Genomic DNA, 23,436 nt, shown 5'->3' with positions numbered 1-23,436 from the left:
ACTCAGCCCTGAGCCGGCAACAGCTAGGGATGGTCGGAAATGTCCATTTCCGATTCTGCAGAAATTCTCATTTCCGCCAATGCCTATTACTGATTCCACGGATTTCCGATCAGTTTCCGATTTACGAGTTCGGATTTCCGAGTGGTGCTTTTTTGGGGGGTAATTTTTTGCATTCTCTGATTGGCCAAATACAGTTGACTCTGAATCCTCTGATTGGTCCAATGCTTCCGAGTTCTGTGACTGGGCTAAAATTTCTGAATTGCAGTAATGAGGTATTTCCGCAGAAATCCGATTTCCGAGTTCCGATGGGAAATTCGGATTTTCGATCGGAAAATTCAATTCCACAAAATCCGAATGAGCATCCCTAGACAGCCACCAATCAGATTCAGATATCCTGTTCCAGAGGTCACAATGGACTAACCTGATTGGTGGATGTGGACAGTAGTCCTACCCCTGCTGCATTCCCCATATTTACAAGTTGCACACATTTGCATCAGTTCTGACTGATTAACGTCCCTACACCGCTACTGAATGACAGGTCCACAGGGTAACTAGATAAAATCAGGTACCAGGGTTAAATACTGGGCCTTTAAGCTTGGTACACACTTTCAATTATTATTGGCCAATCGATGACCAATTTTACCACCTCCTTGTAGTATGAGGGTTTACCTACATACTCTGCTCATAGTATTCAATATCTGTTGACCCTCATACTACACGGAGGGGGTAAAATTGGTCACTGATTGGGCAATCTTAATTAAAAAAGTGTGTCGGGCTTTAGGGTGCATACAGTTGCAATTTTGATTGGCCAATCACTGACCAATTTTACTACTTCTATGTAGTATTGAATAGTATTAGATATTAAATACTATTAGCAGATTGTGTATGTAAATCCTCACACTACATGGAGTTAGTAAAATCGGTCAGTGATTGGCCAATCATTATTGAACGTGTGTGCCAGGCTTTAGGGTGCACACATACATGCAATGTTGATTGACCAATTTTACCACTGCCAAGCAGCATACGGGCCAACATATTGTGCAGGTAAGCTCTCATACTACATGGAAGTGGTGAAATTACCCCCCCCCTAATGTTTACACCCCCACCCCCCTCCTTGCCTCCCATTGGTGCCCTTCATGGCCTTGGGGCTCATCTCACAAGTGTCATAAAACAAGTGTGGTCATCATGATGATCTTTACACCCATAGCAAGAGAGGCCACAAAAACACCTGATCTGAAGTATAGTCTCCTGTATTGGAGGAAGGGAAGGTTAGTAGCTGCCCCCCCTCCTTAACCGAGGGGGCTGCTCCCCTCTAGTTACGGCCCTGTTGGGTTCTCTTTAAGAAAGCAATGCTGCACTTTAAAAAAACTAAATCTGATCTGTGGTTGGCCGGATCCCTGTGATCTGTCAAATCTCAGCAGAGTTGACTGTCTGTGTATGATGCTTGCTGGGACATAGCTATCTGACAAGCACAATGGTGCTGTCTGGTGGCTGTCACAATGCTGCATTTCATGCTGGCTCAGTATCTGCGGAGAAGCCTGCAAGCCTCCAGTATCCAGACACAATGCGTCTGTCAGACAGAGCCGGGAACAGACCTGCCCTCGTTATCGACGCTTCAGCTCCCTCCTGACTCACCCTCTGCCTTTGTTTTTGGAGAACAACAAGAGAGCCTGGCACAGCCTAATACACTGATCACCATTTATAATAAAACCCCTGCCTGAGAAGGAGAACAAACCACAGCAGCATCTCAGAGACTCAGACCAAGGCTACAAACAACAGACAGACAGAAGCCTGCCTCATCCGCTTACTGCAGATCAATCACTCCATTCACACTGACACTGCACACAATCACTGCCAAATCTCATCCCTAATAGGCTCAAAAAATAAATGCTGCCCTGCTAGAAATAAAGTGCAGGACTGCCTTCTTAAAACAAATCTGAAGCGAAAATAAATTTATGAATTGTATGTGTAGTTCAGCTAAGATATAGAACATTTGTAGCAAATAAAAGAGTCTGATATTGTTTTCCAGTACATGAAGTGTTAAAAAAAATCAGTTATTGTATATGCAAAAGAGCTTCTCTGAGCTCTTCCACCCACTGGGATAAATGCAGTGCTGTGTTCAATGAAACCCTTACAGCCACAGTTATAGTTAGGCATCAGGGAGGGTGTTTGTGTGTGAGGACAGTTAGGGTTAGGCGTCAGGAAGGGTGTTTGTGCTGGAGGGGGGGGGGGGGGGGTACGATTATGTTTAGACATCAGGAGGGGTGTGTGTGGGGGGGAGGAGTTATGGTTAGGTGTCAGGAGTGGTGTTTGTGTGTGTGAAGGTTATGGTTAGGCGTCAGGAGGGGTGTTTTTTGTGCAGGGGAGGTTAGGCTCACGTGTCAGGGGGAAGGGCTCTGCGTGAGACTAGGGTTAGGTTCAGTTATAGTAAAATATCAGTATTGAATACCGATATTTTACGATCCTTCTGTAAACTTTAATATCGGTAAATTTACGCCCGCCGCCCTTTTATTACATATGCATGCTGGAGGTATCGGACTAAAGTCTTATAATAAGACTGGCAATGTAACTTAAAAAACTGGAGGGGAAAAAATCATTTTTTTTTCTTTCAAACATCTTTATAATTAGGCCCCTCGGTGTTCCGTCAGGCTGCGGCTGCAGGGGGTGCTCTCGTTCTCTTGTGCGCTGTACGTGGCTCTCATTAGATGGGACTGCTATGGAGCACATAGGACAGGCAGTCACATGGCAGTCATATCTGTGAGATCCACGTGCGGCACACAATGGGACATCAGTGCGTAGAACAGCCGCCTGCTGGAGGGAACAGCAAGACTTCACAGGAACATTGCTAATGATAGCTGGACTGGAAAGCAAGTACTATCAGCATTACATACATCTAATCAGGGCTGCCGTACGTTGCTAGATAGAGTTCCTCTTTAACTCTTGTGGCTTTAGTGACTTGTGGCGGTACTCTGCTCTTCATGGTGTCTACAGACCAGATGGAGCTCTGTAAACGGCACCAAGGTTGGTGGAGGACAGGAAGGGGCAGAGCTTTGAGTAACAAAGGCATCTATGCAGTCCCATGTGATCAGGAAGTGGGTGCTTTTTAATATTTTTTTGCAGTAATGGTTTGGGATCTCTCACCTGTAATTCGGGTACCTGTTACAGATGCTCATAACAAAATCCCCTCTCCTGATGCCTATCCTTAACCTTTACTGTTGTCATTAAGTCATTTTACAAGCCTAACCTTAACCCCCACCCCCAGGGCTTGTTCACCCTAGAGGCGTTTTCTCAATTTTTTCTCCCATGTGCGCTTTTTAAAAACGCCCCCCGAATGCTTGTGCAATGAATGTCCATGAGAAGGTTCATATCAGCGCGGGTCGTGCGCTGTGCAGGCAGCAAAGCAGTGCATGGACCATTTTTGAGGCGATTCCGCATCAATGGAAGGTATAGGAGAAATGCAAAACGCTCACAAAATCGCTTTGTGCAGCGATTGCCCTTTGCATTTTTAAGAATAAATACAATGTATTTATTATTTTCCAGGTCAAAGAGTTCACTTCCTGACTTGCATCTGGGAGTGAATTAAAAAAACGCTCGGAAAAAAGCATGTCAACATGCGCTTTGCACAAAAACAAATCGCCCAACTAAGTGCCGAGAGGGAAAAAAAACTCCTCCAAAAACAGCCAATGCGAACGGCCACATGAGCGAAACGCAATGTGAACAAGGCCTAAAAGTATTTCCTTTCTGATATCTGACCCTAGCGACCCCCTCCTCCTGATACCTAACCCTAAACTCTTCTCTATAATGTAAACCCATTTCAAATACTTGACCCTAACGCTGTTGCCCTAGCCAATAAATGTAACTTTCCCATACCCTGCCCCGACGCTAATCCTGTATTCTGATGCCTAACCCTGACTGACACCCACCTGTCACCTGCCAAAAGGTGGCATAGCTATAATTCATAGCGCTCTCCTGCAAAACTTTGATCGGGCCCCCCCAATGTTATTCCCCTTCCCTTGCGTCCCTCGTTGCCCTTCATGGTCTTGGGGCCCATCTCACAAGGGTTATAAAACAAGTGTGGCCATCATCCTACCTTCAAACCTTTAACAAGAGAGGCCACAAAAACACCTGATTTGAAGTATAGTCCCCTGTATTTGTGGAAGGGAAGGTCAGTAGTTGCAACCCCCCACAGCTCTGGGCCCTCCTGCTCCCCTCTAGTTACGCCCCTGGTGGGGGGAGTCACCAAAAGGGGAAGGAGTAAGGGATTGTGCCCATAGGGGAACCCCATCAATGTTTTGCAGTGGGAGGTTTTGATTTGTAGTTACGCCATTGCTATACTGTAGTACCACCACTTAAACAGAGTCTGAAGCCTTTCAATATACTTGTTTTTATGCTGCAGGCCTCTTCATCATTATAACCCAAGCTGATTGGCCATGGGGACGTGGCAGAACAAGGTCTTTATCCCCCTTAAATCCCCGAGGCAAGATGTGGTGCTCCTTCCGGCTAGAGGCAGAGCTTTGCACAGTAGCTCTGCCTCTGCTCGCATCAATCTCTGCCGATCTCCACCTCTCCCCGCCCCTCTCAGTCTTCTTTCACTGAGAGGGGCGGGGAGAGCCGGGGATCGGCACAGATTGACTGTACTGGAGGCAGAGCTACTACGCAAAGCTCTGCCTCCCCGGGCAGCAAAATCCACAACCGTGAAAGTTGTGGAATTTTGCCCCGGGGGATTTCATGGGGATAAAGACCTTGTTCTGCCGCATCCCCATGGCCAATCAGCTTGGGTTATAATGATAAAGAGGCCTGCAGCATAAAACAGGTATTTTGAAAGGCTTCAGTCTCTCTTTAAAGGATACGAGTAGTTTTATTAACTGCACTAAAGTCACGCTTTACCTCTGTATGATCCTGAGGGCTCCACTGGGTTAAGTTCTCTTAGCCTTGTCTTCACACATAACCCAGATGGCTGTCATTAAACAATGTCCTCTGTCTTCTCTTTCCCTGTCTCTCTCCAGGAGATAATACCTCATTCTGTGAATCCTGCAGAACACCAATCAGCAACCTCAGCAACATGACACTAGCAGGTGAGTTTTCTCAAGTCCATTCTTGAGTTGAGATTTACAAAGGAGCAAAGCGGACCTGAAATCAGAACTTCCCCTCTGTTCTTAAAGATAACAGCATAATAACCTTTCAAGAAAAACATTTCTTTGTTACAGCTCATAAAAATCCTACAATAAATCTGCAGTGTGTCTACTTCCTGCTTTCATGGAAGCAGACATATTGTTAACATGCTGTACTTTGAAATGAGCTTATTTGTCGTGCCAGTGAGGTGACACAGGGGAGAGATCAAATTACAACTTGTGATTAGACACAGAGGAGGGGGGATTAGACAGGCTAAATTCTCTAACTACGTACAGAGTGCATTTCTCTGTTTTCCTTCTGTCCTGTGCAAGAGTTCCGGTCCACTTTAAAGTGTTAGCATAACTAGACTTAAATGGGTGCTTAAAGGGACACTTAAGTCAAACAAAAAAAATTAGTTTTACTCACCTGGGGCTTCCAATAGCCCCCTGCAGCTGTCCGGTGCCCTCGCCGTCTCCCTCCGATCGTCCTGGCCCCGCCGGCAGCCACTTCCTGTTTCGGTGACAGGAGCTGACAGGCTGGGGACGTGAGTGATTCTTCGCGTTCCCAGCCATATTCACACATTGCTGTTTATTTATATAGAAGGTGCTCTGTGTGCTGCTGCGCTGTCCGCCTCGGCTCACTGTCCTGTCCCTCCATCCTTCCATCTGGCGGCCTCTTGTGACGTCATCCACCCGGCGCCGTCGGGCGCCGCTGTGTGAGACGCATGTGTTGGAACGCACTGCGCTCCATCTGCTGGCCATATACACGCCCACAAGGTTGGTGGGCGTGTGAGGATGATGTCTGTGACTGGGGGTGGGTCGGGGGGCGGGCCGCGCAGCCGCATTCAGCATTTATGGACGCCATTATGGCGTCCATGTAGATTCCACGCTGTCTGCCTTTGAAAAGGCCGCTAGATGCGGCGAAACATGTCAGGCTTCTCCTGACAGCGTTTTTTTTACTCCCACATCCCCTCCAGCCTGCACCTCTTTGGTCCCATGGACTTTGCATATACAGGCCACTCAAGCCAGCCGATTGTCAGCACAAGGGAAGCTCAACATGTACCTGGATTGCCACATGAACTTTGCTTCTGAAGTATGGTAACTATGAGGTGGACACCATTCTAAGCACACACACGTTTGCCTGGCTGCACATGCCCTGCGATTGGGGGACTGTTAACTGCATCTGCCACACATGCCTTGCTTTCACCTGTGAGATTTCTCAGCTTTGCTTCACCTATGCATAGGTTGCAACTGGAGGACTGTCTGCCTACAGGGATTACTGCCTATTACTAGGCTACATCATTGGCTATGTTTACTGTTTGCCATTTCTTTGCTTAGATGCTGTTCATCTGCTTCAAGCTTCAGTGTGTGGTCTTGTGCTTACATGTGCTTTTCTGGATGCTGCTGCTCAACTTGCTCCCTTGTGTCCTTTACATGCTTCAGGAATATCATCCATGAGCTGTGCTTGTAGATGCTGGCTATGAATTGCTCATTACAGGCCGGGGCTGAATCTCTGGCCGTTTCATTTACATGAGTGGCACTATTACCAAATCTCCATGGTGCAGGTTATTACAAAATATGTACATATCATTTACGGGGGACTGCAGCCCCTGAGATGTTACGGGGTTTGTGAGGAGTAATTTTTATGGGGGTGGTTTGAATTTTTATGGGATATTTGTATTGTATATATACATTTTTCATGCTGGTTGACATTGTTTGATATATGAATAAAGTTTCTGTCCTTTTCATGCACCCAAGAGCCAATTCTCATTTCTATTTTCGTTTACATGTATTTTGTTGGCATGTGCATGACGAGGACATTTATTATATCTTTTATGTCCATGGTATCACCATTTCATTTTTAGATCTATCATATCCCCATTTGACACTGCCCTACAATTGAGGCATTTGTTATATACTAGTTAGGTGGGGTTTTAGCCCCTGGGCAAGTGATCAAGGGGAATTCTTTTGAGAGGTGGAGAGAGAATTTCTATAACCCGTCTCTGCATTTGTTGGCCATGCTACAGTGGGATGAGATCGTTCAGCAGGTTGGGGAGGAATGTGCACGAGAGAGAGGGGCTAGGGGGGCAGAGCAATTGATCAATTCAGGCTTCAGGAGGTCCTATATATACATTTCCAGGCCCCCTATCCCCCCCTGCTGAATGCTTCTCTCGTCCTATATGTAGCAAATTATTGTAGGAGGCCATTTATATATACACATGAGTGATATGTATACACCCATGTTAGTACCGCTTTACTACTGTTGCGGGGATGGGTCTCTCTCCATCTCCCTCTCATTAATTGATACTCGTATATGTTATGGACTATGGTACATTTAAGTACATCTATATGTCCAGGTCCATGACGTTATTAATATTTTTTCAGAAATTTTGTGATAGTATTATTAATTTTGTTTTTTGTTTTTCACTACTAGTTTCAATTTAATATTCACACATTGCTGTTTATTTATATAGAAGGTGCTCTGTGTGCTGCTGCGCTGTCCGCCTCGGCTCACTGTCCTGTCCCTCCATCCTTCCATCTGGCGGCCTCTTGTGACGTCATCCACCCGGCGCCGTCGGGCGCCGCTGTGTGAGACGCATGTGTTGGAACGCACTGCGCTCCATCTGCTGGCCATATACACGCCCACAAGGTTGGTGGGCGTGTGAGGATGATGTCTGTGACTGGGGGTGGGTCGGGGGGCGGGCCGCGCAGCCGCATTCAGCATTTATGGACGCCATTATGGCGTCCATGTAGATTCCACGCTGTCTGCCTTTGAAAAGGCCGCTAGATGCGGCGAAACATGTCAGGCTTCTCCTGACAGCGTTTTTTTTACTCCCACATCCCCTCCAGCCTGCACCTCTTTGGTCCCATGGACTTTGCATATACAGGCCACTCAAGCCAGCCGATTGTCAGCACAAGGGAAGCTCAACATGTACCTGGATTGCCACATGAACTTTGCTTCTGAAGTATGGTAACTATGAGGTGGACACCATTCTAAGCACACACACGTTTGCCTGGCTGCACATGCCCTGCGATTGGGGGACTGTTAACTGCATCTGCCACACATGCCTTGCTTTCACCTGTGAGATTTCTCAGCTTTGCTTCACCTATGCATAGGTTGCAACTGGAGGACTGTCTGCCTACAGGGATTACTGCCTATTACTAGGCTACATCATTGGCTATGTTTACTGTTTGCCATTTCTTTGCTTAGATGCTGTTCATCTGCTTCAAGCTTCAGTGTGTGGTCTTGTGCTTACATGTGCTTTTCTGGATGCTGCTGCTCAACTTGCTCCCTTGTGTCCTTTACATGCTTCAGGAATATCATCCATGAGCTGTGCTTGTAGATGCTGGCTATGAATTGCTCATTACAGGCCGGGGCTGAATCTCTGGCCGTTTCATTTACATGAGTGGCACTATTACCAAATCTCCATGGTGCAGGTTATTACAAAATATGTACATATCATTTACGGGGGACTGCAGCCCCTGAGATGTTACGGGGTTTGTGAGGAGTAATTTTTATGGGGGTGTTTTGAATTTTTATGGGATATTTGTATTGTATATATACATTTTTCATGCTGGTTGACATTGTTTGATATATGAATAAAGTTTCTGTCCTTTTCATGCACCCAAGAGCCAATTCTCATTTCTATTTTCGTTTACATGGCTAATTAATATTCACTGCACTGCAGAGGCTCCTGGTAGGACTGTATTGTTGTCTGAATCATGAACGAATCGTTCATTTGATCCGGATCTTTTTGTGAGTCGAATCATCTGGATCATCACAATGAAAGATTCGGTTCACAGTGGATGTCTGTCTGGAAGAAACAGGAACATACAGAATGTACAGTGCAGGGGAAGTCCTGTCCTGCTAGTCATTTCACCCAGTCTGCTTCCCTAGTAAAATGATTCAAATGATTTGGTTCAAAGATCCGGATCTTTTCAATGATCCGATTCAAATGATCCGAATCCTTAAAAAGATCCGGACTTCCTATCACTAACCTGGAGCGGCTGCTTTGAGAGCTGCATAATGCAGCTCAATCTGATGTCCAACTTCAACACCACCATGTATTGCGTTAGGGGCACGTTATGCGACCATAACGTCCCCTAAAACGCAACGTCTTGGTGGGAAAGTAGCCTAAAAGTACCATCAAAATTATTGTAAGTACTTAGTAAGTGGCTTAAAAGGTGTTTTATTGACTATTGTGAAAATATGACCTAAAGGAAATCTGATGAGAAAAAGTGAATTGCATAAGGGTCAGGGTGCTGATAAGAGTTGCGCAGAACGAGACAGGCAAAAATGGTGCCGAAACTTTGGGTGCACCATTTGCTATATACAGTAGCTATAGCGGCGCTCAGACAGTAATTTGGGCGCCGTCAAATTACTATAAAAACAGCATCATTCAGCCGGCAGCAATAGCTGGTAGCCGAATTACATCTTACCCCTGAGTCCATGGCAGCCTGGACAGTGAATAGTAATTAACGCTGCCGGGACGTTTGCAGGAGCAAGGTGAGCCATTTTTAAGCTTTGCCCTGCACCCAAATTTCCCAGTGCCTTAATTACATGTAGGCGCATAGGAATGATAAGTAGTGCAAACAAACAAAACAGAGAGAAAGCAAGACTTAAAGGTACATACACACGTCTGATTTTTCCAAACGACCGGTCGTTTCGGACCGGCCATTTGGACGTCAAGTTGAGCATGTGTACAAACGGTCGTTTGCCTGAAAAGGCTGATTTTGACACACGCCCGATTTGACGTCCAAACGACCGGTTGTTTGGAAAAATCAGAAGTGTGTATGTACCTGTAGAAGCAGTGGGGAAGATGTAATCGGCACATACCACAGCTAGCTTACCATCTTTATAAGTACAGAGCAAAAGCACAGGTGTAGTCTACTTGAGGGGACTCAGCAGGAAACCTGATAGGGAAATTCTGCTAACGTGGATTTGGGTGGGCAGCACCCTCTCCAACTTTTAGGTTTTGGATAAGTTGTAGTAAACTACGCCAACTCTATTCGTCCAATTACAACTATTCGTGCTGTAGAGGGTGCTGTGATTGGAGGAGTGTTCCCACCAGTATGTTGCCATGGTCCTTCTGTGCTGCTGCTGCTGCTGAACTGAACGCCCGCTTTGTCCTCCTCCTCCTCCTGACTCAGTCGCTACCACGGTACCACCAATGTACTCTGTCTGCGTTATCACTGCCCGGGTCACCGGGTGCATTTAATTTTTTGGCCAGCACTATGACGCTGTGCTGCTACTACTACCACCAGTATGTTGGCATGGTCCTTCTGTGCTGCTGCTGCTGAACTGACCGCCCGCATTGTCCTCCTCCTCCTGACTCAGTCGCTTCCCGCTGCTGCACTCTGCGTTCACACTGCCCGGGTCACCGGGTGCATTTAATTTTTTGGCCAGCACTATGACGCTGTGCTGCTACTACTACCACCAGTATGTTGCCGTGGTCCTTCTGTGCTGCTGAATTGACCGCCGGTATTGTCCTCCTCCTCCTGACTCACTCGCTTCCACCAATGTACTCTGTCTGCGTTCACACTGCCCGGGTCACCGGGTGCATTTAATTTTTTGGCCAGCACTATGATGCTGTGCTGCTACTACTACTACCAGTATGTTGCTGTGGTCCTTCTGTGCTGCTGAACTGACCGCCCGCATAGTCCTTCTCCTGACTCAGTCGCTACCACCACTGCACTCTGCGTTCACACTGCCCGTGTCCACTGACAACTCTGCTGCGATGTCATTGCTAATTGCTGCAAAAAAAACAAAAAAAAAATTACAAAAACCTCTCTGGGGCCTTCTTGGCATCAGCCACTCATCCTCCTCCAGCGGTACCTTCGCCGCCAAGTGCCATTGGAACTCGCCTTCACCTCTTTGACTGCTTAACGCGTATATCCCTTTTTAAAACCACTTATTACCAATTAATAGCCCCATTTAAAGTGTTGATTTCACTTTAAAATCCATTTTCTCTAGAAAAAAAAAAATTTTGGAATTTTTTATGTTGAAGTTATGTTGCCCCTTATCACCTCGATAATCCATGCAATTTGGGGGATTGTGGCATGTATGGGGGCTTTGTTATTAACGTTAAAAGAAAATCCGCCTCCGGGCGGGAATCCACGCGTGATTACGCCAATCACGGCAGAAAATCCGCGTGGTTGCGTGGACGCGGACGAAAATCCGCATGCGGCGGGGCCGAATGCGGAATTTTTTTTGCAACCACGTGGATTGCCGAATTCGTGGATGAGGCACATCCGAGCATCCCTGGTTCCCCATGAGGTTTCCTGCTGGGTCCTGTAAATTCCCTTAACTACTACAAGTGCTACAAGTGCTCTATTATCCATCAGTGAGGGAATTACATTAGGGGTCGTCCACATCCTGTTTAATCCAACATTATTTTGCCTATGAGAATAAAGACATTATGTTTGCCTACAAGGATAAATATTGGAGAAACTGATCTCTGTAATATTTTTGATTTCTTCTGTAGCCTACAAGGATAAGATGAAGGAGCTCCCCCTAGTGTCCCTCTTCTGTTCCTGCTTCTTCGCTGATCCTTCAAAGAAACAGACGTACAAATATGATGGTAAGTTGAACCCCCTTCCTTGACTTTGTGCTTTTCTTACACATCTTTATTTCAATTACAGAACTTTGAGAGCTGAAGTCTAGTTGGGCTTTGCCTTATCTGAAATTAAAAGTGGTTTTGTTGTATTTATGCAATGAGATGGATAACATTTGACTTATGCAACCAGAGATGATAATAGACTTTAGGGGATCTGCCCCCCCCCCCAGCACCTCCCCTTAAAGCTAATGGGAACCCGTGTAAAAAAAAAAAAAAAAGTCAGATACTCACCTAAGGAGAGGGAAGGCTCGGTCCTAATGAGCCTTCCCTTTCCTCTCCCGATGCCCGGTCCCACGCAGGATCCCCCGTAGCAGTAATCGACCGTTTCGGTCAAATACTGCCACTTCCGCCGCCGAAGAGAGGTTTCGGAAGTCTTCGGGAGCACTCGTGCTCCCGAAGATGGGCCGCTGCATACTGCGCATGCGCGATTGCCCTCTATGACGCACTTGCGCGTGTCTATGACGCACTCGCGCGTGCGCAGTATGGAGCCGCTGGCCTTCGGGAGCCTGAGTGATCCCGAAGACTTCCAAAGTCTCCGCGGCGGCGGTTTTGCATGGAGGATCCACCGGGAGAGGAGAGAGGAGGCTCATTAGGACTCATAGCCTTCCCTCTCCTTAGGTGAGTAGCTGATTTTTTTTTTTTAATGGGGTTACATTAGCTTTAACCATAAATGGATCCACAATAACCCAGGTACTAGTCATTCAAGTTTCTTGAGTCCACAATCTCAAACAACCTAAAATGGAATAACAATACGGCCACTATCGTCAAGAAAGTGCAACAGAGGATGTACCATCTACGGCAGCTGAAAAAGTTTGGCCTATCTCAAAATTTAATGGTGAAATTCTACACTGTAATCATCGAAGCCACCATAACATCATCTATGACTGTATGGTTAGGCTCCTGCTCAGCATTAGAAAAGGGGAGGCTGCAGCGCATCATCCGATCAGTGGAAAGGATAATTGGCTGCAGCTTACCTTCCCTGCAGGATCTTTACGCTAGCAGGTGCAGAAAGAGAGCAACCAAAATTGCCTCTGACCCCTCTCACCCAGCTCACTCCATCTTCCAGCGCATGCCTTCAGGAGTAAGATTCTGGTCAATCGCAACCAAAACCTCTAGACACAGGAACAGCTTTTTTCCTCAGGCAGTAGCCATACTTAATGCAGAACCACGTTAGAGCTGCTAGGACTTGATATTAATCAGCACTGAACTGAAAATGAACAATTCTCACCTTGCTTACTGCCACTATACTTACATACTGTTCTCTTGACTTGTAATATACACACTGTCTTTTCCTTGTTTTTGTTTGTGTTTGTTAAGCAAACTGCCAAGACAAATTCCTTGTAAGTGCAAACTTACTTGGCGAAATAAATTAATTCTGATTCTGATAGGGCTAGGTAGAAAATGTAGATTTATCCAGACAGAGGAAACCATGCTAACAAATGAAAGCCATTAGCTTTAGACTCCTCCCCGTGAATTTAATTTCATTTCATTCTGCCCTCTATGCTGCTATGAAAATTGTAAATGTTCTCTTCTCCATCTCCTGCAGACACTGCAGATGTCACGTGGTGCGTCATCTCAGACATGGAAGTCATAGAATTAACCAAGAGAACCTCTGGCCAAGCCTTCGAAGTTATCTTGAAACCGCCTTCCTTCGATGGTGTGCATGAGTTCAACACCTCCCTCCCCCAGCGGCGAGACCCCTCCCTGGAGGAGATCCAGAAAAAACTTGAAGCTGCTGAAGAAAGACGTAAGGTAAGTGTTGTAGGTGAAGTACAATCTGTGCCTGAACTCTCCAATAAACTGATATAGGAAAGATAACAGAGCAGCCTAGTTCTGAACCTTCTTGTTAGGTGTAAAAGAACAGGGCAGTCTAGGCCAGCGCTCCCTACTGGTTAGGTGTATGAGAACAGGGAAGCCTAGGTCTGGGCTCTCTACTGGATTGATATTTGAGAACGTTGAAGCCTAGGTCTGAGCTCCCTACTAGTCTTATGTGTAGGAACAATACGCTGTCCAGGCCTGAACTTTGTACCAGGCAGTCAAGTGTAGGAAAAAATGGCAGCCTAGGTCTGAGCTCTGTAATAGTCAGGTGTAGGAGAACAGGGTGGCCTAGATCTGAGCTCCCTACCAGTCAGGTGTAGGAGAACAGGGTGGCCTAGGTCTGAGTTCCCTGCTAGTCAGGTGTAGGAGAACAGGGTGGCCCAGATCTGAGCTCCCTGCTGGTCAGGTGTAGGAGAACAGGGTGGCCTAGGTCTGAGCTCCCTACTAGTCAGGTGTAGGAGAACAGGGTGGCCTAGATCTGAGCTCCCTGCTAGTCAGGTGTAGGAGAACAGGGTGGCCTAGATCTGAGCTCCCTACTAGTCAGGTGTAGGAGAACAGGGTGGCCTAGGTCTGAGCTCCCTACTAGTCAGGTGTAGGAGAACAGGGTGGCCTAGATCTGAGCTCCCTGCTAGTCAGGTGTAGGAGAACAGGGTGGCCCAGGTCTGAGCTCCCTGCTAGTCAGGTGAGTCAAGTGTAGGAAAACAGGGTGGCCTAGGTCTAAGCTCTGTACTAGTCATGTGTAGGAGAACAAGGTAGCCTAGGTCTGAGCCCTCTACTAGGTGCACAAGGCAGGACATTTTAGAGCTTATCTCCCTACTGGTCAGGTATATGAGAAAAGGGAAGTGTAGGTTAGAGTTTCCTACTACAGGTATGCAGTTTCTTGAGAATAAAGTCTACACATGTAGACTTGGGAGGGGTGGTCTTAATGGACTATTCAAATATTACTGATCAGAGGGAAATATGGGAGTTGTTTTGCTCAATTATACTTTTCACATTTTAATCATTCAAATGTTGGGCTTCAGAGAATCTAGTCATTGATTTGCCAGTATTGTGAATCGTGCTATTTCTTCCTCCAGTACCAGGAAGCTGAGCTCCTGAAGCACCTGGCAGAGAAGAGGGAACATGAACGAGAGGTTATACAGAAAGCCATTGAAGACAACAACAACTTCAGCAAAATGGCCAAAGTGAAGCTGACGCAGAAGATGGAGGTCAACAAAGAGAACAGGGAAGCCCATCTAGCTGCCATGCTCGAGCGTCTGCAGGAGAAGGTTAGTTAGAGGTCAGTTAAAGTGATGTCACCAACACTCTTCGCCTTTATGCAAAGCAAAGCAGTTCTTACATTGTTCTCTCAACGGTTGTTCTCTCCTTGGGTGTGATGTCCTAAAGCTCTGCAGATCTAGAGACCATATGGGCTCCTACATCCGTAGCTAGATTTATTAAAGATTGTCTGCTTTTAGATACCATAGTATTGGGGTTGGGGAAGTGAAGGAGGGAGGGTCATACCAGACCATACTAACTATTGCTAAAAGGATGTTTTTGTAATAGCTGTATTCATTAAAGTTATTGCTGTGATTGCATGGATGTGAGTACATTTAACTGTGTAGCTACAGGTTGAAGGGCCTCAGAGTGGACTTTGGACCTTGCCTGACCCTCTTCCCAGTGGTGCCCTCCATTGCATCTCACTTTCTCTCAGTTCTGCACTCTATAGCCATCTGTAGTGCCTTCCACTGCCATCCCTGTAACAACCAAAACTGCCTGTAGTGCCCTCCATAGATCCCTGCACTACATCCATTACCACCCCTGTAAGAGCCTCTTGTAGTGCCCCCTTGGACTTTGAACCTCGCTCCCTCTCTCCATTTTAGTAGTGCCTTTCATTGCTCCCATGTGTTTACTGTGCCCTGTATAGCTCCCATGGTGCCCACCATAGTTATCATAGTCCTCTGTAGTGCCCTCCTTTCCGTTGCCCTCCTTGTAGTACTTTCTTTACCCCTCTGCAGTGCCCTCCACTGTGTCCCTGTAGTCACTCAATTGCTCCCTTGCAGTCCTCTTTGTTGCCCTCCTGTATTGAATTAATAGCTCCAATGTCATACCTCCATTACCCCTCTTTACTACCACCATACCCCCTGTAATGCCCCATTGCCCCTGTTCCCTCCTTTAGTGCCTCAATTTCCTCTTCCGTCTAATACAGTGTATGGCAGAGAAACATCTAAATACAGTAAAACCCCCATTGCCCGGCGCCAACAGAGATGGGCAGATGCTGGATAAGTGTAGTTTCTGGTTGCTTGAGAGTCAGTGTTAAAAATAGGCCTAGCTAAAAAAAAACACATTACTGTACCCCACACTGCATACTTACCATAAACTCTGTATTAATGTTGAAATACAATAATTAAAAACAAATTCGGAGAAAAGACAGACTTAAAGAGACAATGAAGCGGAAGAAAAATTATGATGATTTGTATGTGTAGTACAGCTAAGAAATAAAACATTAGGAGCAGAGACATACGGTAAGTCTAATATTGTTTCCAGTACAGGAAGAGTTAAGAAACTCCAGTTGTTATCTATGCAAAAAAGCCATTGAGCTCCATGACTTTCAAAGTCGCAGAGAGCTCTGTCTTCTGAAGCTTATTATCTCAACTGTCAGTCACTGTATTGTTTTTTTTCCTGCAGAGGACAGGCCAATAGTAGTCACTAGCCTGCTCTGTAAAATCCTTTAGAATGCTGAGTAGTGTCTAAACTGCAAATAATAGAGAATGATGCAGTGTTATAAAAAAAAACCTATATAACTGAAAATAAAAATATGAGAATATTTTCTTTCCTACTAATGTTCTAGTAATAATCTGTACTACACAACCAATTCATTATACCATTATTATTTTTTTTGCTTCAGTGTCTCTTTAACTCAATGTAACAGAGGTTTATTACTGTAAAAAGAAGTGTAAAAGTAGATGTATGCATTCTGCAAGGCCAGAATGTTTTATATCTCTGTCACTCTTGTGTACATTTTCCTACTTCCTGTCTAGAAAGGAAATGATGTAAATTCTCACAGATGGGGATGAGGTCACATGAGAGCAGTAAAAAAAAAAAGGTGGTTTTAACCTGCTTATCACACTATCCAACACTAAGATACATGTGTTTACCTGGTATTGTGCTTGAAGGGCACCAGGCTAAATTGTGAATCTCTTGTGCCATCAGAAAAGGCTAAAAGGAGGACCACTATGACGGGAAATTGTAAAATACATCTGAAAACGTACACAGAAGATATACATTTGTCCCAGGTAAAATGCACTGTTAATTACTTTTTTTCTCCCCACAGTAGGTTTTAATAATGTCATCATCATGACAAGATTTGGACTAGTCCATCTCCTCACAGGGGATTCTTAAAGTTAAAAAATGTAAAATACATATGTATAAAAAGTACATTTCTCCCAGAGTGAAATGCACTACAAATTACCATTTTTCTCTGTTGCTGTCAGTTACAGTAGAAAGTAAAACACTAACATATCTTGATCTATTAAAAGTTGTCACACTGTTTTTGAGTTGGACTGATCAACTGTTGTTCATTAAATGCTTTTGTTAATAAAGAAATAACTTAGAAGAAACTTAGAAGAGAGATGGACTAGTCCCAAACCTGACAGATCTGTCAGATTTTCACTGCCTACTGTAAATGACAGCAACATAGGAAAAAAGTCATTTATAGTTTAATTTTACTCTGGGGGAAATGTACATTTACATTCATATATTCTAAATTTTACATTATTTCGTGAGAGTAGGCCTTTAAAGTGAACCAGAGACAAAGCACCCTCATGTATTTTACCATATAGATCAGTGAGAACATTAGAGAAAACACCTACCATGCTTTCTGTTTCATTCTGCACTGTTCAGCCTGCTTCTAATCAGCCCTGATAAAATCCCCAACTGAGCATTCAGTCTGGCTTTGTTATAATGACTCAGCTATAATGATTCCTGAGCAGAGCCAGCGGGGTGCAGGCTTGGGCTTGAAAAGACATAAGATAACACAGCTTGAGCTATAAATATTCCTGAGCAAAGCCAGACTGAATGCTCAGTCAGGGATTTTATCAGGGCTGATTAGAAGCAAGCTGTGCAGTGCAGAATGAAACAGAGAGCAAGGTAGGTGTTTTCTCTAATGTTCCCACTGATATATATGGTAAAATACACAAGGGTGCTTCGTCTCTGGTTCCCTTTATGGTTTCCTTTAGGCCTAATTCACGCAGTTAAACATTGTTTTTACCCTATTGTTCCCATTGCTGGATGATTAATAGGTGAATACTGGCAAAAATGCACATATGAGAGTCAAACAGCTGCGTTTACACAAGCAATGGTAATTGATGTTCGATAATGGCGTATTAGGCGAATGCCACTTTCAGTGTTTTTTGACTTTCTTAAAAAACTCACAAGGCCAGAAAAAAAAATGCTGTTTTACTTACCTAGGGCTTCTTTAAGCCCTGCACAGTCTGCGCAGGTGCAGTATGCTCCCGAATGACATAAGCGCTTATGTGCGCAGGCTCTCGCACTTGCCGGTGCATTTTCAGAAGGTGCTGACCCATCAGGGGCCAGCGATCCTTACAGGCTGCCAATGGGACCCCGGAGTGGACTGGAGTTGCGCCAAGGGACCCAAATGACTTCAAGGGCTTGGAAGAAGCCCCAGGTAGCTAAAACTGCATTTTTTCTGGCCTTGTGAGTCCTTCAAGGGCATCCAGCTGTCATTTTCAGCATGGGAGATAACTATTCAAAATGCACAGCGTACTACCACCTCACTGACATCAGGATCAAACACACAAGGACAATATGGCGTCCAGTTCCTGGTGGTTAAAACACTAGCGTGACTCATGCCTTATTCTCTACAAAAACATTCCATAGTTGCATGCGGGAAGATTTGGTGGGCCTGCCTACCCTCGTGCCACTATTCTGGACTGAGCCATGGGATCGAAAACAAAGAAAACATTTTACATTTTCCTCATAGTGGTCCACCAAGAAGGTTACCTCCTTTCTAAGTAGCAGTAATGGCCCCATGACTGTATGACTGAACCATGCGTTGTCACAAGCAGTATGCTTTGTATGTAATGCCCGTATAGTAACAGCATTCTCTTGTCTCCCCCCACAGGATAAACACGCAGAAGAAGTTAGGAAAAACAAAGAAATGAAGGAAGAAGCCTCCAGGTAGAAAGTGGCTGTTGGCTCTACACAATTTGAACTGAGGACTCTACGGGGTGCCTGAGCTGCCCAGCACAATATTAAGCAACCGAGACTCTCTTTTTTGCTTTTATTTGTTTGTGAATGTTGAAAGATGTCCGGCAAAAGCCGCCTTTTTTTTTCCTTTTTTTTCGGAGAAGCTTAGGGCGGGAAGTTGGGAAGATGTCACGGGAGGGGTTGGCCATCTCATCCGCGAGTTCTAAAGAGTTGCCACCCTCTGATTTCATCGCCATGTCACTTTGCATAGCATACCTTTCACTAAAAGTTAAGAAACCAGCTTAATGCGATGGTAAACGGCGCCAGGGGGCCGGCCGCTGCTGCGGCACTCATGAACTGACCATTCTGTGTCCGCTGTGGGAAAAGCTGTCTAACGGCACTGATTTTATATGTCTACCATTGTAACTACAATACATACTTCAGTCCTGTTTACCCACCTGCCTTTGTGTCGTTATTTATTTACTCATCATCAATGAATAGCTGTCATGTGAAATGTCATTGGATAACCATTAAATAAGAGCAACATTTGTATTATGGAGATATAGTGGGGAAGACAGGGTTGGGGGAGAGAGACCAAGAGCCAGATACAGGGGTTGATTCCCTAAGGAACATTCATCTTAACGTGTGTAGATAGCACATGTTTAGAGATGGCCGGAAATTCCCATTTCCGAATTGTGCGGAAATCCGATTTTCCGTTTTTTCGAATTTCCAAGGAGTATTTTATTTATCATTTTTTGCATCACAGAATGCAAAAAATTAAAAAAAAAAAGTAAAGTCAGTCTTGTGATTGGCCTAAAATTACTGCGGTAATCTGATTTTGCGGAAAATTTCTGCATTCTGATTGGACCATTGCTTCCGAGTTCTGTGGGTGGGCTAAAAATTAGGCATACAGTTTTGTGAGTGGCGGTTGTTCATTTTGTGGCATTTTTGAAGTTTACAACCAGCCTTCCCCTGTGGAAACAACCTCGGAGTGAACTCTGCCGTTTAGGGACCTTGTGCACCAGTTTTGAATTATTTTTTGGGGGCTAAAAATTACAGAGTTGCGGTAAATCATATTTCCACAGAATTCTGATTTCCCACTTCTGTTCTCCGATCGGAAATGCCGATTTCTGATCAGGAATGTAGAAATTTCAATTCCGCGGAATCTGAATGAATATCCTTACACCCGTTAAGATTACCAGCATTTACGCAATGTATATAGTGACACACGTAACGCGCTATATACGTGTAGCATGCAACATATGTGGTGAATGCTAGGGATGAGCAGAAATTACGCCTGTGTGTTTACGCATCGTAATTCGCATTTACGCAACGTAATGCAAAATTTCGAGAAAAAGCGTAACTAATGTATGTAATTGTAAGCATTCGTAATAACGTGTAACTTTGTGCCAACTTTGGCGGTGAATATTAAAGCCCCCATACATGCTATTTCTACCAAAATTGCCACATATGTTAAGGGGCGGTTTTAGGGGCGGGCGAGGCAGGTGTCCGCTAGGGGCGCAGATCAGAAGGGGGGGTTCAGCTGCTGGGAGGGAAGCCCGACTCCCCCCTCCCTCTCCTCGGGCTTCGCCTTTAGCGCTCCCTCCTCCAGAAATTAACACAGCGGGAAGGAAACATGGACTCACCCCAGGTTCCATCACGCACCATCGGGCAATGCTGCCCTAAGATTTATGCTGTCCCACATGTGCAGTACGATGCTGTGCTGCAAGATTTCCTATTCTCTTATGCTAATTTGTTTACTCTACCTTGGGAAACAGCGGGGTTTGGGGGCTGTAATTTGGCACCGAGGTAGTTCGGGGGTCCCTTTCATACCTTCAAAATTTGAGTGTGTAGGAGGTGTAGCTGTGGAGATATTTTGGGTAATTTGTCTAAAGTTTCCACTGAGCATGCGCATTACTCAGTGCAAAAGGCAGCTCTAGGGTAGCATGATCAGACACTGCACTGGTCGTCTCTGTCTCCAGCACCTCTCACTCTACTTCCACTAATCAGTTAGTAGAGTGTGCAGCACTGGAGTCAGAGAAGACCAGTGGCGCTCCATTGCATGGAACCTGGAAGATGTGAGTTTGTGTTTCCTGCCCGCTGTGCTAATTTCTGGAGGGTGGAGCACTGAAGGGGGCCTGAGGTGAGGGAAGAGGGAGTCTGGCCTCCTTTCCACAGCTGTGTGTGCCTGCTGCTCCCCCCTCCTGTACTTCAATCCTATATGGGATACCTATACTGGGGACACCTATACCTGGCTACCTATACCGGGGAACCTATAACAGGCTACCCATACTGGGGGCACCTATACCTAGCTACCTATACTGGGGGCACCTATACCTGGCTACCTATACTGGGGGCACCTATACCTGGCTACCTATACTGGGGCACCTATACCTGGCTACCTATACTGGGGGCACCTATACCTGGCTACCTATACTGGGGGCACCTATACTTAGCTACCTATCCTGGGGGCACCTACACTTAGCTACCTATCCTGGGGGCAACTATACCTGGCTACCTATATTGAGGGTACCTATACCTTGCTACCTATACTGGGGGCAACTATACCTGGCTACCTATACTGGAGGCACCTATACCTGGCTACCTATATTAGGGGCCCCTATACCTAGCTACCTATTTTGGGGGCACTAATACCTGGCTACCGAGACAGAGAAGACCGGCGGTGCATGAAGCTCCATTGCATGGAACCTGGAAGATGTCTTTTCTGCCTGCGGTGCTAATTTCTGGAGAGGGGAGCACTGTAGAGGGGCCTGAGGTCAGGGAGGGGGGAGTCAGGCCCCCCTCCTGCACTACAATCGTGGGGACACTTATACCTGGATACCTATACTGGGGAAACCTATACCAGGTTGCCTATATTGGGGGCACCTATACCAGACTACGCATATTGGGGGCACCTATACCAGGCTACCTATTTTGGGGGCACCTATATCCAGGGCCAAATTTAAGCAAAGGCCACCTAGGCCATGGCCTAGGGCACCACAGGATCAAGGGCGGGTGGCCAGCAAGTTATACTAGGGAGAAGGGTCACCTTGCTATCTATACTGGAAGGAGGTGGGGTTATCAAGCTATCTATATGGAAGGGGGGAGGGTCATCTAGCTTTTTATACTAAAGGGAATGGGTGGGGTTATCAGGATATCTATACTGGAGAGAAGGGGGTGTCATCAGTCTATCTAAACTGGTGGAGGGGGGAAGGGTCATCTGGCTACCTATACTGGAGGGGTCATCTGGCTATCTATACTGAAGGGAGGCAGCTGCTGACAGTGGCCTTGGGAGGGAAAGAGCGCAAATCCGGCCCTGCTAATATCTGGCTACCTATAGTGGGGGCACCAGGGGCGGATCTGGGTTATATAGTGTCTATGGCAAAAACTGAAATTTTACCCATATCTAATTGTGCCCCATATCCAATTGCACCCCATATCCATACTGGAGGTGTCCCTCCAGCATTGATATCCAAAGGTGTCCACCCCAGTAGAGGTAGCCAGAGGTCCCTAGTATATGTAGTGAGAATTATCCCCCCCCCCCCCCCCAGTATAATTAATCAGAGGTAGCCATCAGCATAGGTCACCAGTGACCAGAGTAAGCCACCCAGTAGAAGTAGCCAGAGATCACCCCTAGTATAGGTAGCCAGAGGTAGCCCTCCCAGTTCAGGTAGTCAACCAGTTTACGTTGCCCTCCCAACATAGGTAATTAGACGAGTTCTTCCCCCCCCCCCCCCCCCGTATAAGTAGCCCCCCAGTATAGGTTGCTAGAGTTAGCTCCCCAAGTATATGTAACTAGCAGCATCCTTCAGTATGGTGGTGGAGCACAAGGTAGGAGGGGGCAGACATGGCGTCAATGGTGCTGTGGCGCCTATGGCATGAGCCATGCCTGTACCCCTCTAGATACGCCTCTGGGGGCACCTATACCAGGCTACCTATACTGGGGGCACCTATATCTGGCTACCTATATTGGGGGCACCTATACCTGGCTACCTACAGTGTATTAGGGCCATATACCTGGCTACCTGTACCTGGCTCCCAATACTGGGGGCACCTATACCTAGCTACCTATACTAGGGGCACCTATGACACAAAATGATAACTGAGATAACTGGGCAGACGGATGGTTTTGTTAACAAGTGCGTGATATAATAGTGTAACTTCGGGGATAATAGATTGGCTTGAACCTGTCTGGGAGGAGGTAGGGCTAGTTCACACTTGCACTAGACTTGCGCTTGCCTTCGATCACGAACTTGAACGTGATCGCAGGCAAGCGCAAGACTAGTGCAAGTGTGAACTAGCCCTACCTCCTCCCAGACAGGTTCAAGCCGATCTATTGTTCCCCCGAAGTTACACTATTATTTCAAGCAGGCAAAATTTCATGATTCAGCACGATTTCAATAGAACGAGAATCATAGCACAATCACCTCTAAAACGCTGCATGCATCGCACTTGCGATTGACTGCAATCGCAAATGCTGCAGTGTGAATGTATCCATAGGGATACATTGGCAGCAATCAGCAAAGCGCTGAAAAAGTGTAAAGTGTGAACCCGCCCGTACTCTTTATTATTAGCAGAGCTAGAGAGGTGTCGAAACACATAGAACTAATTCATAGAATCTCACACCATTAGGGTGCATATACACATCCAATTTTGATTGGCCGCTTTAACTAACTCCATGTAGTTTGAGAGCCAATAGATTT

At 45.9% G+C, this 23,436-nt stretch overlaps 1 protein-coding gene across 9 annotated transcripts in view; it reads left to right on the top strand.

Moving 5' to 3' along the window:
* The window catches only part of STMN4 (stathmin 4), a 45,321-nt gene extending 26,135 nt beyond the window's left edge, over positions 1-19,186 (top strand). For 5 of the 9 annotated variants that reach the window (XM_068280100.1, XM_068280095.1, XM_068280097.1 and 2 more), the window contains exons 2-6: positions 5,007-5,075; positions 11,597-11,692; positions 13,275-13,480; positions 14,623-14,814; positions 18,669-19,186. In XM_068280100.1, coding sequence (XP_068136201.1) covers positions 5,063-5,075; positions 11,597-11,692; positions 13,275-13,480; positions 14,623-14,814; positions 18,669-18,728 — 567 coding nt within the window. In that variant the 5' untranslated portion in view covers positions 5,007-5,062 and the 3' untranslated portion in view covers positions 18,729-19,186. Of the gene's footprint in view, positions 1-2,463; positions 2,486-5,006; positions 5,076-11,596; positions 11,693-13,274; positions 13,481-14,622; positions 14,826-16,738; positions 16,822-18,668 lie in introns of those variants that run through there. The other 4 variants (XR_011031309.1, XM_068280101.1, XM_068280102.1 and 1 more) reach the window with 4 other exon arrangements.
* Positions 19,187-23,436: the final 4,250 nt, after the last annotated feature.

Source organism: Hyperolius riggenbachi, chromosome 4 (assembly GCF_040937935.1).
Source record: "Hyperolius riggenbachi isolate aHypRig1 chromosome 4, aHypRig1.pri, whole genome shotgun sequence".
In the NCBI taxonomy this organism is placed as follows: Eukaryota; Metazoa; Chordata; class Amphibia; order Anura; family Hyperoliidae; genus Hyperolius; species Hyperolius riggenbachi.
The sequence above is the reverse complement of the archived record's forward strand: the minus strand, read 5'-3'. Positions and strand labels throughout refer to the sequence as shown.